This window comes from Eretmochelys imbricata, chromosome 7, assembly GCF_965152235.1.
Source record: "Eretmochelys imbricata isolate rEreImb1 chromosome 7, rEreImb1.hap1, whole genome shotgun sequence".
Lineage (NCBI taxonomy): Eukaryota > Metazoa > Chordata > Testudines > Cheloniidae > Eretmochelys > Eretmochelys imbricata.
In genome coordinates, this window is record NC_135578.1 from 107867042 (window position 1) to 107881079 (window position 14038).

Here is a 14038-nt window from a genome sequence, read left to right on the forward strand (position 1 = left end):
ACCCACTTTTCCATGTTTTGTTTTAAAATTCTTAAATGTGTTGAGGTTGTTTGAGATAAGCATGCAAAGCAAACATTTTTAAAGTTTTTAATTTTTAAAATTTCTTTAACAAACACTTTGTTTCATTTTTTTTAATTATTATTTTGAGGTCTGTAGTGTCAATGATTGGTAATAATTTTGCAGGTTTAGGAAAAACGTATTTTTAAGAAAAAGCAAAAATACTTCAATTTTGCCATTTTAAATTGTTGAAGGTTAAGTTGCTAAAGCGCAGATTTTACTTTTTTTTCCTGAAATAACTTCTTGGGTAACCCCTCTTTGTTAACAAAACATCAGGGCTGCTACTGCACTAACTCTGAATTGAATATCAAGCCACCAGAATGAAGGGCTCTTGCAACACCAAACTTTTTGGTGATTTCTCTGAATGTTTTGTTTTCAAAATGTTTTGTTGTTGTTTTGTTTTTGCTCTCTTTGGGTGTTGCAAAGGGCTCAGAAATGCAAATGTAGTTCCAAAAAAACATCAATTTGTTGCTTCTTTTAAAAGGAGACAACAAACTTGGGTAAGAACACCATCAGGGCTAAAGATTTGTTTCCAAGTGTCCAAGATTAACCACTAGTGCCTAAAATATTCGTGGTTTGTGTAAATGTATAGCTTTAACTGTGTAAGTGGCAAAAGAGGGGATTTCGCACCCCCCCCCATCTTTACCCATCCAGGGCATACAGACAAAGACATGGTAAGAACTGGTTTGTTCTTCAATATCTTACAAATATATAACAGCACCAGTTTTAGCTACAAATTAAGTGAGTTTGAGTTCTTAGTGTTGTTAACATCTGGAAAATTTAACTGCAATTTTGGTAACATTTAATCAAGTAACATCTGTAAATCCCAGTTTTGGAATAAGAAATTTGCAACTTTATAATGCAAATTACACTATAATCGAGTACCTTTTTCTTTTCCTTTCCCCCCCTATATGCTTGTGATAAAATAAGGTTTTTCTTAGTAACTGTGATTTTATGAACAAATGTCTGATACCAGGCGGAATTCGTTCATAAAAAAGGGGAATTATATTATGATAATTGGGCTTACAAATTTATTCTAATTGTGAGCTCAATTGTAAAGGATATGTGAAAGTTCATAAAATGTCATAATAACCTATAATAGCAAATGTTAATGGGAACAGGTGCAAAAAAACCTGATAAAAATAACCTCAGAATTAGTCAAAACAGAAAAGTCTACTGATATAATTCACAGTCTATGTCAAAATCATGCTTGGTAAAGACAAAAGGTATGTAACTGGATTATAATGAACTGCAATTGGTGTGTCGGATATTAGGTCTTATATTAGGAACAAAATAATGAGGGGATGAGCTTATTCCACCCATCACTCCCTTTTTGGGGGGAACCTTAAAGAAAGACTTTGGGGGGGGGAATTAGAAAGCACAGACGAAGCTACTGGAGCGAGCTGCACCATCATGGCGGCCATCCCCAGTGTTTCCTGGGACCCTGGGCCTTCTTCGCCCTAATCCTGAGGGATGTGCTGACCAGATCGGGCCAGAGGGAGGGATTCAGACGACATTGGTATCCCTACCTGCTTGAGCTAATGTGCATTCAATCATATATAAAAACACACAGATATACTGGGCCCCGTCATATTCACACACACTGTTGGAACTAAAATGATGCCTAGAACTAGCAGCGAGTCAAACAAGCTATAACCACTCCATCCCTGGAGCTCTCACTGCAGAAATACAAGGATAATAAAAAGGAAAGGTATCATCATGACTCACCTTGCCAATGATGCTTGTAATCACACATGCGTGACAGGGCAATCATCATGGCACAATACAGAGGCAGAATTGCTGCACAAAGTCGCCAGCTTTTCCCTCGGCCATTTTCGGTGAAGCAGTGCAACTTTCCAGCTAAGTAGAAGGTCGTAAAGCCAAGGCCTGAAAATGCAACTGAGAAGAAAAACACAAAATTACAGAATCATGTAATTAACAACTGGAGTAAGAGTGTGATCCTGTGAGGTTTAACAGAGAAGTGAGAGGCCTATGATATACAGGAGTCAGACTAGATGATAGGGTGGTCCCTTCTGGCCTTAAACTCTATGACTTTATGACAGGTATCTTTCTACTGCAACACGGTCCTGGTCCTAAGGTCCTTTTAGGTTTTCGGACATTAGAACCAGAAGGATACACAAAGCACAGGCCATGCATCCTGAACCCAGATAAACTGTAATGACCATATGGGGGAGCCACGGGTGTAGAGTATCTGGTGGGAGGCACACAGCACTCTTTAGTCTCAGGCCCATATCCACTGTGTAAAGCGGAGTAATCTATTGTTTTCTGTCAAGGTCCAAATTTCTCGGTCAAGGAATAATCAAGGTCCAGACTCCAGAGAAAATAATACAAAAATAATAACAATAACAATAATGATAATAAAATAATAATAAATAATAATAATAAGTAAATACAAAGATTTTGCGGTCTGTTCAAAAGCATCTGGCAGTCCGGACAGAGGCAAAGTGTGTGTGTGTGGGGGGGGGGGGGGGGCAGAATGTGGGAGTCACGTGCCCCGCCAGGTTTTCTGCATGGGCAGTACCGAGCATGCTCATAAGAACTGAGCATGCTCAGTAACACCACTGAAACTGGCTGTCCTCACTCTATCCCCCCACTATTGGTAGGCACAGGTCATCTCTGAGTTCGGATTTGGCCAATTGTCTGCCCATTGACAACCCCTGTAAACTTTGCACACACAGTAATTGAGAAGGTTGCACAGTAATAACCCCCGCCTTCATCTTAACAGTATTGATATATCTTGGCTATTTTAGTTATAAAAAATTAACCTTCCTAACAGCTGACTTTTAAATGTTTTTTGTTAAAAGGCAATAGTGACATTACAAATCTTAGGCTCAAGCCTACAAGTTCTAGGTTGTGGGTACTCGGTCCCATGCAAGATTGGGCCTATTATTAATACATGCTTTCCATATCTGTGATATACATCTATACACTAATACAAGGTAATGAGGTTGAGTAAATACTTCAGAATAAAGCCACCTGCCTTTCAAAGATGTGCAGCTCACACATAACCCACCAAATCCCAGAATACTGTGATCTCTCTCTCTTTTTTTAAAATCTTTTCAGTAAAGTTTTCTTTAACAGTGAACTCTTTTCCTCCGGAAAAGCCAGATCTCCTATCCAGTATTACACATTTATCTTTTGCTTTATGGCATCCGTTCCAATAAGCACGTAAGCATATGCTTAACTTTAGGCACAAGGTTAAGAGTTCTGATGAACTGGAGCCTTTGCTGGAAAGTCCATGATTGATGGTGTAAAAGGATTCACTTATATAAAGATATTTTGATATATTTAAAAGATATTATTGGGTTCCATTTACTTGCTTCTATATCACATTCTTAGCTAGCAGTTATGACAGAATCCAAATGCCAAGTTTCTAGATACTGAATGTTTTTATACAGATTGCTGTTCACATTCCAGATAGCTGGTGATGGATTTGGGCAGTGATTTAACCAAAAAAAAAAGGTTTTTTTTACTTTTTAATAAAAATATGTATCTTATACATTTTAAACATTTGTTGTAGTAAATGTAGTGCTGATGAAAGGCGTGGAACAGACAGCACTGGAAAACAAAGTCTTTTGTTGCTCCACAAAAGGGTACAAACACAGAGTAACACAGAGAGGCTCACCTATGAGCCTTAACTATGGTCTGGAAGGACCAGCTGTAGGAACGATAGCAGAGATTGCTCTCTAGACATCTGATCCAAAGCCCATTGACATCAATGGGAGTCTTTCGACTGACTTCAGTGAGTGTCAGATCAGATCCTTATATTCATTTCCCAATCCTGTAAATTGCTGAGTACCTTCTCTAAGAAAATGAAGGAAGTTGCAACTAATTCATTGATAATTCCACATAACTTAAATATATTGGTTTCACTCTGATTTGAGGTTATGATTCAAATTCGATTTATGCATGTGTCTAGTGAAAAACAGTCTAATTAATACACTGCCATTATGTAAGTAAATGGAGTCCTGAATATTCATGGGGTACCTAATAAAAATAATTATAAAGAACTACCTGTGTACCTCCCTGTGACATCTGTTATGCGTTTGTCACTGTAAGAACTAGGCATTACTCGTTTATTGACACATGAATTGGTCACCTTCATATGATAAAAGCCACCGATCCCACTCTCGTAGAATTCAATGGCAAAACTCTCATTGATCTTGGATCAAGCCCAGATTTGTTTACTAAACTTATGCTTAGAGCTTTCAAATATCCTTCTTCACATACTTTCCATCGCTAAATGAAATATGAAATAAAGTAATTACCTTTGTGTTCTGCAGATGAATCTATGGAATGGTCAATTTTAGCTGATACCACAGTGGAGCATTTTCATACATTTCAACCATGCAGACAACTGAATGTAGTTACTGAAGACTTGTTTTCACCTTTAAATTCACAAATGAATTGTCTCTTTTGAACAGATGTAGCAGATAGAGATGGGATGCATACTAAGCATCCAACAGGGGTACCAAACACTTAGTTTTCGGATAGCCCCCTTCAGCCTTTGGTGATTTCACTACATTCTTCCTGGCTGAAGAAGGTGGGAAGTGGACTCTGAAACCCAGGTAAATGTCTAATGCACTCCATCACAGTGAAAGGTCTCCTACAGATAGTAAACCTACTTTTTAATTCTTATTTCAAAAAAACTTTTAGGATGTGGGTATAGACTGAAAGTGCCCAAACCAATGGATAGTAAAACAGACAGCACTGGAAAACAAAGTCTTTTATTGCTCCACAAAAAGGGTATAAAAATGGTATCTTTCTACTGCAACATCCTTCTATCTGTACAGCAGTGGTTCTCAGACTGTGGGTCACGACCCCAAAGTGGGTTGTGATCCCCTTTGAATGGGGTTGCCAGGGCTGGCTTACACTTGCTGGGGTCTGGGGCTGAAGTCCGAGCCCCACTACCCAGGGCCGAAGCCAAAGCCCAGGGGCTTCAGCCCTGGGCGGCAGGACTCAGGTTGCAGGCCCCCTGCCTGGGCCTGAAGCCCATGAGCTTCAGCTTTGGCCTCCCTTCCCGGAGCGGTGGGGTTTGGTCTTTGGTCCCCCACCCAAGGCAGTGGGGCTTGGGCAAGCTCAGGCTTCAGTTCCCCCCTCCTGGGGTCGTGAAGTAATTTTTGTTGTCAGAAGGGGGTTGCGGTGCAATGAAGTTTGAGAACCCCTGCTCTAGAGGACATGTTGTGGTGGTTTCCTCCCATGTTCAAAACTAGTCTTAACTTGATGCATGCTTTTTATCTTCTTTATTTGATGAGCTAAGTGAGATGTGTAATAATAGGATGGACTAGCAGGGTATAAAACAGAATCTGACCCAGATGTTCACCACCACTCAAATGTAATTAGATTCCCTTTTTGAAATAATACTAAAAAAGTAGGTTTACCTTTTTTTTCATGTCTCTCCTTTCCCCCCTCACCCTACAATTTCTGTGCGCCTTTCCACCTCCTTGTTCTTTCCATGACTGCAAAAGGGAAAGCTGAAATACATTGACAATGGTATTTCCTTCAATCCATCTGGAAGCACATAATGTAATAAATTTCACTAGCGAACCTCCACTTGTGAGATTTGCAGCCCCTAGCAGTTCAGAGGGTTTGGATAAGCATCTGAATTTTGTACTGATTTTCCAAACCTAGCGTCTGAACAGTTGAGAAGTACCCTTGTGCAGTAGCAATCGCTCTTTGTAATGTAGGTCTTCAGGTCACCCCTACTCGTATTCAGAATTGCTGTGGTTTGAAAGACAATTCCAATGCAGAAAAAAGCAGCAAACACAATTTACATTTTAGTCTGGGGAGCAACGTATTTTCCCACAGTGAAAACTCCAGCGAGGTGTTGTTTAGCATCTCTTAGGATCACGACCAACATTGAAGGGAAAAAAACAGCAATTAAAATATGTTAATATGTTAATGTCAGCGCCTATATTTTATTAATGCTTTGAGAATATAAAATTCACCTGGTATGCAGAAAAACAGATTTCTGGGTGCCTGTCTCAAAATTTGTACATTATGAGGGGATGCAGGAACAGTCTTACTTTCCATACATCATGCAATTTAAAAAATGGGAGTTTCTTCCTTAATTTCTTTAATCTAAACCTTTTTATTTTCAGGCACGTAATTTTCACATTCCTAGTGCAAGAAGTATTGGGTTCTATTAAGATGCTCCAGGGCCATAGATTTTTGCAAAGGCAGTGAGACAAATATTAATCATAGACAGCGGTACCCACCAAAAAAAAAAAAAAAAGCACCACGTTGCATTTCAATGAACTTAATTAGCCCCTAAAGACAAAGGACCTAACCAAAGCTTTTTTTAGATAAGATCATTATTAGTTTCAAAAAGATGATGGTAAGTACAGAACTTCCTTGATATTTATCATTTGCATAGGCTGTATCATCTCAGGGGGATTCTCAGGGAACTTAGTATCAGGGGGTAGCCGTGTTAGTCTGTATCCACAGAAACAACCAGGAGTCCGGTGGCATCTTAAAGACTAACAGATTTATTTAGGCATAAGATTTTGTGGGTAAAAAAACACTTCTTCAGATGCATGGAGTGAAAATTACAAATGCAGGCATTATATAATGACACATGAAGGGAAGGGAGTTACCTCAGAAGTGAAGAACCAGTGTTGACAGGGCCAATTTGATCAGGGTGGATATAGTCCACTCCCATTAATACATGAGGAGGTGTCAATTCCAGGAAAGGCAAAGCTGCTTTTGTAATAAACCAGCTACTCCCAGTCCCTGTTCAAGCCCAAACTAATGGTGTTAAATTTGCAAATGAATTTCAGTTCTGCTGTTTCTCTTTGAAGTCTGTTTCTGAAGTTTTTTTGTTCAAGTATGGCTACTTTAAAATCTGTTATTGAATGTCTAGGAAGATTGAAGTGTTCTCTTACTGGCTTTTATATGTTACCATTCCTGATGTCCGATTTGTGTCCATTTATTCTTTCCCTTCGTAAAAGGATAAATGGACACAAATTGGACATCAAGAATGATAACATACAAAAGCCAGTAGGAGAACACTTCAATCTTCCTGGACATTCAATAACAGATTTAAAAGTAGCCATACTTGAACAAAAAAACTTCAGAAACAGACTTCAAAGAGAAACAGCAGAATAAAATTCATTTGCAAATTTAACACCATTAATTTGGGCTTGAATAGGGACTGGGAGTGGCTGGGTCATTACAAAAACAGCTTTGCCTCTCCTGGAATTGACACCTCCTCATCTATTATTGGGAGTGGACTACATCCACCCTGATCGAATTGGTCCTGTCAACACTGGTTCTCCACTTGTGAGGTAACTCCCTTTCCTTCATGTGTCATTATATAGGGTTACCATATTTGAACATTCAAAAAAGAGGACACTCCATGGGGGGGGGTATTTGCTCACGCCCCCCACCCCACCCCACCTCCATCCCTTCCCCGCCCCCATTCCAACCCCTTCCCCAAAGTCCCTGCCACAACTCTGCCCCCTCCCTGCCCCATTGGACCCCTTCCCCAAATCCCCGCCCCGGCCCCACCTCCTCCCCTGAGCGCGCTGCATTCTCCCTCCTCCCCGCTCTCTCCCAGCCACGCGAAACAGCTGTTTCATGGCACAAGCGCTGGAAGCAAGGGGGGGAAAGTGGGCACTCTCTCAAGTGATTAACATTCACTTTCTTTCTCGAATGATCAACATTCACTCTCTTCCTTGAATGATCAACTCTTCTTTGGGGAAAAATAATAATCGCAAAATCCCGGATGTTTTTAGATATTTAAAAATTCTTCCCGGATGGCAATTTAAGAACCAAAAAGCCAGACATGTCTGGGAAAATACGGACTTATGGTAACCCTACATTATATAATGACTGCATCTGTAATTTTCACTCCATGCATCTGAAGAAGTGTTTTTTTACCCACAAAAGCTTATGCCCAAATAAATCTGGTAGTCTTTAAGGTGCCACCAGACTCCTTGGTTTTTTTCAGAGAACTTAGTGACAGAGAGGTATCAAAATTTGCAGACTCTTTGGGCAGATATACAGTACAGCCTAAGTCAAATTACTTATGTCTCTCGGGTGGGGGGGGGAACCTCCTCCCCACCATCCAAGAGATGCAAGTTCTGCGCTGTCCATACTAGCGTTATGTCAGCGGGAGACACTCTCTAGCTGACATAGGGCTTGTCTACATTACCTGCTGGATCGATGGGCAGCGATCGATCCAGCAGGGGTCAATTTATCGTATCTAGTCTAGACACGATAAATCAACTGCCGAGCGCTCTCCTGTCAACTCCGGTACTCCACCGGGGCAAGAGGCAAGCGGAGTTGACGGGAGAGTGTCAGCCGTCGACTTACCACAGTGAAGACACAGCAGTAAGTAGATCTAAGTACGTCAACTTCAGCTACGTTATTCACTTAGCTGAAGTTGCGTAACTTAGGTCGATTCCCCCCATCCCCCAGTGTAGATCAGGGCATAGCTTCCACCTCTCGCAGAGGTGAAGTAATTATGCCAACAGGAGAGCGCTCTCCCATTGGCATAGCGTGTCTGCACCAGATGTGCTGCAGCTGCGCCGATGTAACACTGTAGTGTAGACTTGCCTCTAGCTTCAAATACATTTACATAGTAAAACAAAGGGAAACAACTCATCAGCTGGGGTTCAAAACCTTCTTAAGATGGAATTCCTTCAAAGTTTCTCTTTTGTGAAGAGAAAATGTTGTAATTTTGAAACACTGACAGTGATTCTAATTGGACTGAAATGACGTATTACTGGATTAAATGGGCAGTGTGATGCAATTAGCGTCAGAGACCTTTAATGCTGATTTGAACAGCTGAGTCATGGCAGGCCATGTATATTATAAACATTCAGTCTGTTGCAAAGCATATTACAGCTATATCAAGTACTGACTTTTAAGTTTGCTGGCAGTTCCAATTTTTTTGAAAATTGATAAAAAACAACATTTTTCAGAATTTTCAGCACCTCCCAACCCCCTATTTCCTCACTCACCTAGGATGTAGGAAACCCAGATTCAAATCTACACTTTATATGAAACTGGGCCAGAGAGTGAGAATGATTCTGTAGCTTGGTGGTCAGCGCACTCACCTGGGTTTTAGTCCCTGCTCCAGTGAATATTTAATTATTTATACAAAGTAGAACAGCTTCAATAGGAGAGATTAAGACCCATCCTAGAACAGCCACTACCATAGAGGAGAGATCTGAACCCACTTCTCCCATATCCCAGGTGAGTGCACTAGCCTATCTGATATAAACAGAGGGGGCCCTCTTTTTCCTCAATGTTGTGAACAGCACCTAAGTCCCCTTGTGAATCTTGCCTGGAAAATCTAAATGTTTCATTTTGAAAATGTTGAAATGAACGATAGAAGCAGTAGATGTGGTATAGCTTGACTTTTAGTAAGGCTTTTGATATTGTCTCACATTACCTTCTCATAAACAAACTAGGAAAATACAGCCTAGATGGATCAGTTCTGCGTCTGGTTCTGTTCAATATCTTCATCAATGATTTAGATAATGGCATAGACAGTACACTTATAACATTTGCAGATGATACCAAGCTGGGAGGGGTTGCAAGTGCCTTGGAGGATAGGACTAAAATTCAAAATGATCTGGACAAACTGCAGAAATGGTCTGAAGTAAACAGCATGAAATTCAATAAGGACAAATACAAAGTACTCCACTTAGGAAGGAACAATCAGTTGCACACATACAAAATAGGAAATGACTGTCTTGGACAAGGGTGGGCAAACTATGCCCCAGGGGCCGCATGTGTCCCTTCAGATGTTTTAATCCGGCCCTCAAGCTCCTGCCAGGGAGCGGAGTCTGGGGCTTGCTCCAATCTGGAGCTCCAGCCGGGGAGCAGGCTTGGGGGCTTGTCCCGCTCCACATGTGCCGTGGCTCCGGGTGGCTCCCGAAAGTAGCGGCATGTCCCCCCCTCCAGCTCCTATGTGGAGGGTCAAACAGGGAGCTCTGCATGCTGCCCCCGCCCCAAGCACTGCCCCCGCAGCTCCCATTGGCCGCGCCTCTGTGTACGAGCTGGAGGGGGAACATGCCGCTGCTTCCGGGAGCTACTTGAGATAAGCGCCAGCCGGAGCCTGCATCCCTGATCCCCTCCTGCACCTCAGCCTCCTGCCCGAGCCGTGATCCCCCTACCACCCGCCGAACCCCTTGGTCCCAGCCCAGAGCACCCTCTTGCACCCCCAACCCCTCATCCCCAGCCCCACCCCAGAGCCCACACCCCAGCCAGAGCCCTCACCCCTCCCGCATTCCAACCCCCAATTTTGTTAGCATTCATGGCCCGCCATACAAGTTCCATACCCAGATGTGCCCCTCGGGCCAAAAAGTTTGGCCACCCCGGTCTAGGAAGCAGTACTGTGCAAAGGGATCTGAGGGTTATAGTGGATCACAAGCTAAATATGAGTTAACAGTGTAACGCTGTTGCAGAAAAACCCGAACATCATTCTGGGATGTATTAGCAGGATTTTGTCCGCAAGACCTGAGAAGTAATTTTTCCTCTCTATTCTGTGCTGATTAGGCCTCAACTGGAGTATTGTGTCCAGTTTTGGGTGCCACATTTCAGGAAAGATGTGGACAAATGGGAGAAAGTGAGGACAAAGCAACAAAAATGATTAAAGGTCTAGAAAACATGACCTATGAGGGAAGATTGAAAAAGTTGGGTTTGTTTAGTCTTGAGAAGAGAAGACTCAGACAAAACATGATAACAGTTTTCAAGTACATAAAAGGTTGTTACAAGGAGGAGGGAGAAAAATTGTTCTCCTTAGCCTCTGAAGAAAGGACAAGAAGCAATGGGCTTAAATTGCAGCAAGGGCGATTTAGGCTGGGCATTAGGAAAAATTTCCTAACTGTCAGGGTGGTTAAGCACTGGAATAAATTGCCTAGGGAGGTTGTGGAATCTCCATCATTGGAGATTTTTAAGAGCAGGTTAGACAAACACCTGTCAGGGATGGTCTATATAATACTTAGTCTTGCCATGAGTGAAGGAGACTGGACTAGATGACCTCTCGAGGTCCCCTCCAGTCATGATTCTATGGTTCTGACATTTCTGAAATTGTTTTCCTTTTTTTTTCCAATTAAAAAAATCACTGAAATTGACATGAATGTGTGAAATGTTTCAATTGTCTCAAATCTACATTTTTCAGGAAAAAAAATTCTGGATGAAAAATTCTGCCCAGCTCTAAGGAATAATTTAAGCACATTATCATCATGCAGGTGCCCCTTAGTCAAAGGATCCATGTACATTTTTATACTTTATACAATATCTGAACCCATTGTGAAGTCTTTAGGGAGATCATTAAAAACCTTCCTACATGTAAAATCTTTTGCATTGTGAATTTCCACTTTGTGGGCTTGGATTCTTCTGTAGAATTCCCTTCATGGTGATACATAAATAAATGAAAAGCAGATAGAGCTGTAGTTAAATGTACTCCATATAAACAATATATGGGTGACTGACAGTGTTATAAATTACATGCATTTAATTCTGAAGGCAAGAAGGTAATTAAAAGCATAGGCTAAGAGGCCAAGTCACAGCAAACTGTATCTGACTCAAATGAATGTAGGCAAACCATCCCTACTTTTATTAAGGAACCTCCACATCTGCCTTGTATTCTGTTCTATTCAATCTAATCCACAATGCAATGTCCAGAACTGTATTGATGTGTTATATTGTTCTGAAGATTGGTGGCAGAATCTAACAACATAAAAAATCATCCCTTTAAAAGTATGGTGGAATCTAGTGGTAGATTTATCTTGATGAAGCCTGGATCAAGTCCAACCAAAGAGCCTGGTACAAAAAAATCAAAATGCTCATGGCATTCCTGGTCCCTTTGCCATGCTCTGTATTTGTTCAGAGCATGAAAAATTTCCATTGAGGTCAGTGGAAGTTCCTATCATAAAAGAATGCTCAATACACAGTTGGATCTGTATTTGCAGTGTAGGTGGAGAGACACATTTTGCCTTAGGCTGTTAGCTTGTAACTCTGAACTCAAGGGCAGAAATAAAGACTGACTCACAAAGTCTCCTGGGGGGACTTATGCCCCACATAAGATGAAAAAGTAAAGTCATGATGCTTTAGCTTGTGGCCGTGAAACCAATATTCTCCAGCCAAGCTTTACATTACAGTGTTGTGAGATTGACTTTCTAAAACCTGGAATGTGTACATCCAGAACCCAGCTGCGTGTCCCCATAGGCTCAGTGTGTACTGTCAGCAGCAGAGGAGAACATGGACACAGCAGCTAACAGCTCTCAGATGGAGGAGCATCAAACAGAGAAGTAAGAGTAGACTCTGACATCATTGGATTGCTGTACACTCTGTGTAGGCTGCTACTTTGCTTGCTGGCTATATTTTGAAGACATGGTTAGTCAACAACATTAATACAGGCAATTCACTCTGTAAAAAGGATCAAATACTGCTTTTAGGATAATATTCTAACTGCCCAGCTATTCATATAGGCTTCTCTGGATGGTGAACTAAATTCCTTAGCATTCTTTTCTATACATACTTTGCTTGTTTTACTTTTGCAACTACAGCTTTATGGGTTATGCAGACCTGCAAGTCAGAAGTGTTGTAAGGATATGTTTGCAGGAGATTATAATTTAGAGAGACACCCTCATAAGGGACGGTATTATGAACATAGGAATGTGGAGATGTGCCCTGGAGGCAGGGGTTGGGACCACTGTATGGCTGTTGCAGCAGCTCACTACAGCTCTCCAGTTTGTTTTATTAAGTTTTATTCCTTTCTCATTCATTTGTTTGTTATTTAATGAACCCCAAGATCGTTACAGGAGTCTAACTGATTTTGCTTTGAGTATGGTTGCAAACCTATTTGTTTACTTACTGTACAATGTGTTCCATCAAACAATCCATACCTCAGTGATGTTACAAAGGAATCTTGACCACTCATCTCTCTGCTCATCATAGGAATTCCCTATTCTTATGCACAGAACAAGTCTCTTTTGAGTACCAGTACACACTGGACCAACTTGTCACTGGCTTAGATTGGGCCAGTGTACATTGAGCTTACACAGCCCCCTGTGACTTACATTGCTCAGAACACTGCCTATCTCATTAGCCGAACAGGGCCCTTTACACAATTCCCAGTAAAGCTTCCTCTTTGTCTTTTGTTTTTACTTTAGTATGTTTCTGTCTGATTGGGTATGTCAGTACAGTTGCTGTGTGAAATGATCCGCAAATTATATGATGCTTTATGTACATTTTATCACTCCTTTTCTCACAATCACATCCCATCCTGCTCTCAAGACACTGATACTGAGATGAACACTTTGATTCTGTGCTCCTTACCAGCAAATGAGCAAATCTTAGGAATATCAATTTGAGGGAACAGGAATTTACTCAGAACTAACACATCCACAAATGTTCTGAATCTGTAAAAGAGTCTCCTTTGATCAAAACACAGCCTCTTATATTCATAGACTTTATGAGTCAGCTAGCTCAATGAAGCTGGCTCATTTTTTGCTTGCATTCCTGATTTGCTACCAGCTTGCTGTTCTGATGCTAATAATATTATAGTAATGTGATCAGTACTAGAGATAGAATGAAAGAGAATTTTATTATCTAACTCCTTCCTCCTGAACATCTAAGGTGCAGATGAAGTAGGACTGAGTCAGAAGCAAACCACACCTGACTTGGTCTTGGTTTGACCACTCTGGGCCCTTTCTGCTTATTATCTAAGACCCTGATTCAGCAAAGTACTTAGTATAGGACCAAAGAAAGAACAGACACATGCCAGGTGCTTCAGCAAGGAACTAGAGAACGATCCCTTAAATCCTTCATACAACATATCAATACATGTTGTCTTATTTCAGAGTAATGAAGTACATGCACAACCTCAACAGGACTACTCACATGCATCTTTACATGTATTCTCAAGTGCCTTGCTAATTAGGGCCTAATTCTGCAACAAGGGCCCAGCTGGTACCCTCTAGGGCCCTCTTAGGTACCTGTT

General features: G+C 41.2%; 1 protein-coding gene across 1 annotated transcript in view; it reads right to left on the reverse strand.

Moving 5' to 3' along the window:
* PLPP4 (phospholipid phosphatase 4) overlaps nucleotides 1-14038 on the reverse strand; it is a 94570-nt gene that overhangs the window by 3016 nt on the left and 77516 nt on the right. The window contains exon 6 of the mRNA XM_077822863.1: nucleotides 1786-1956. Coding sequence (XP_077678989.1) covers nucleotides 1786-1956 — 171 coding nt within the window. The remainder of the gene's footprint in view (nucleotides 1-1785; nucleotides 1957-14038) is intronic.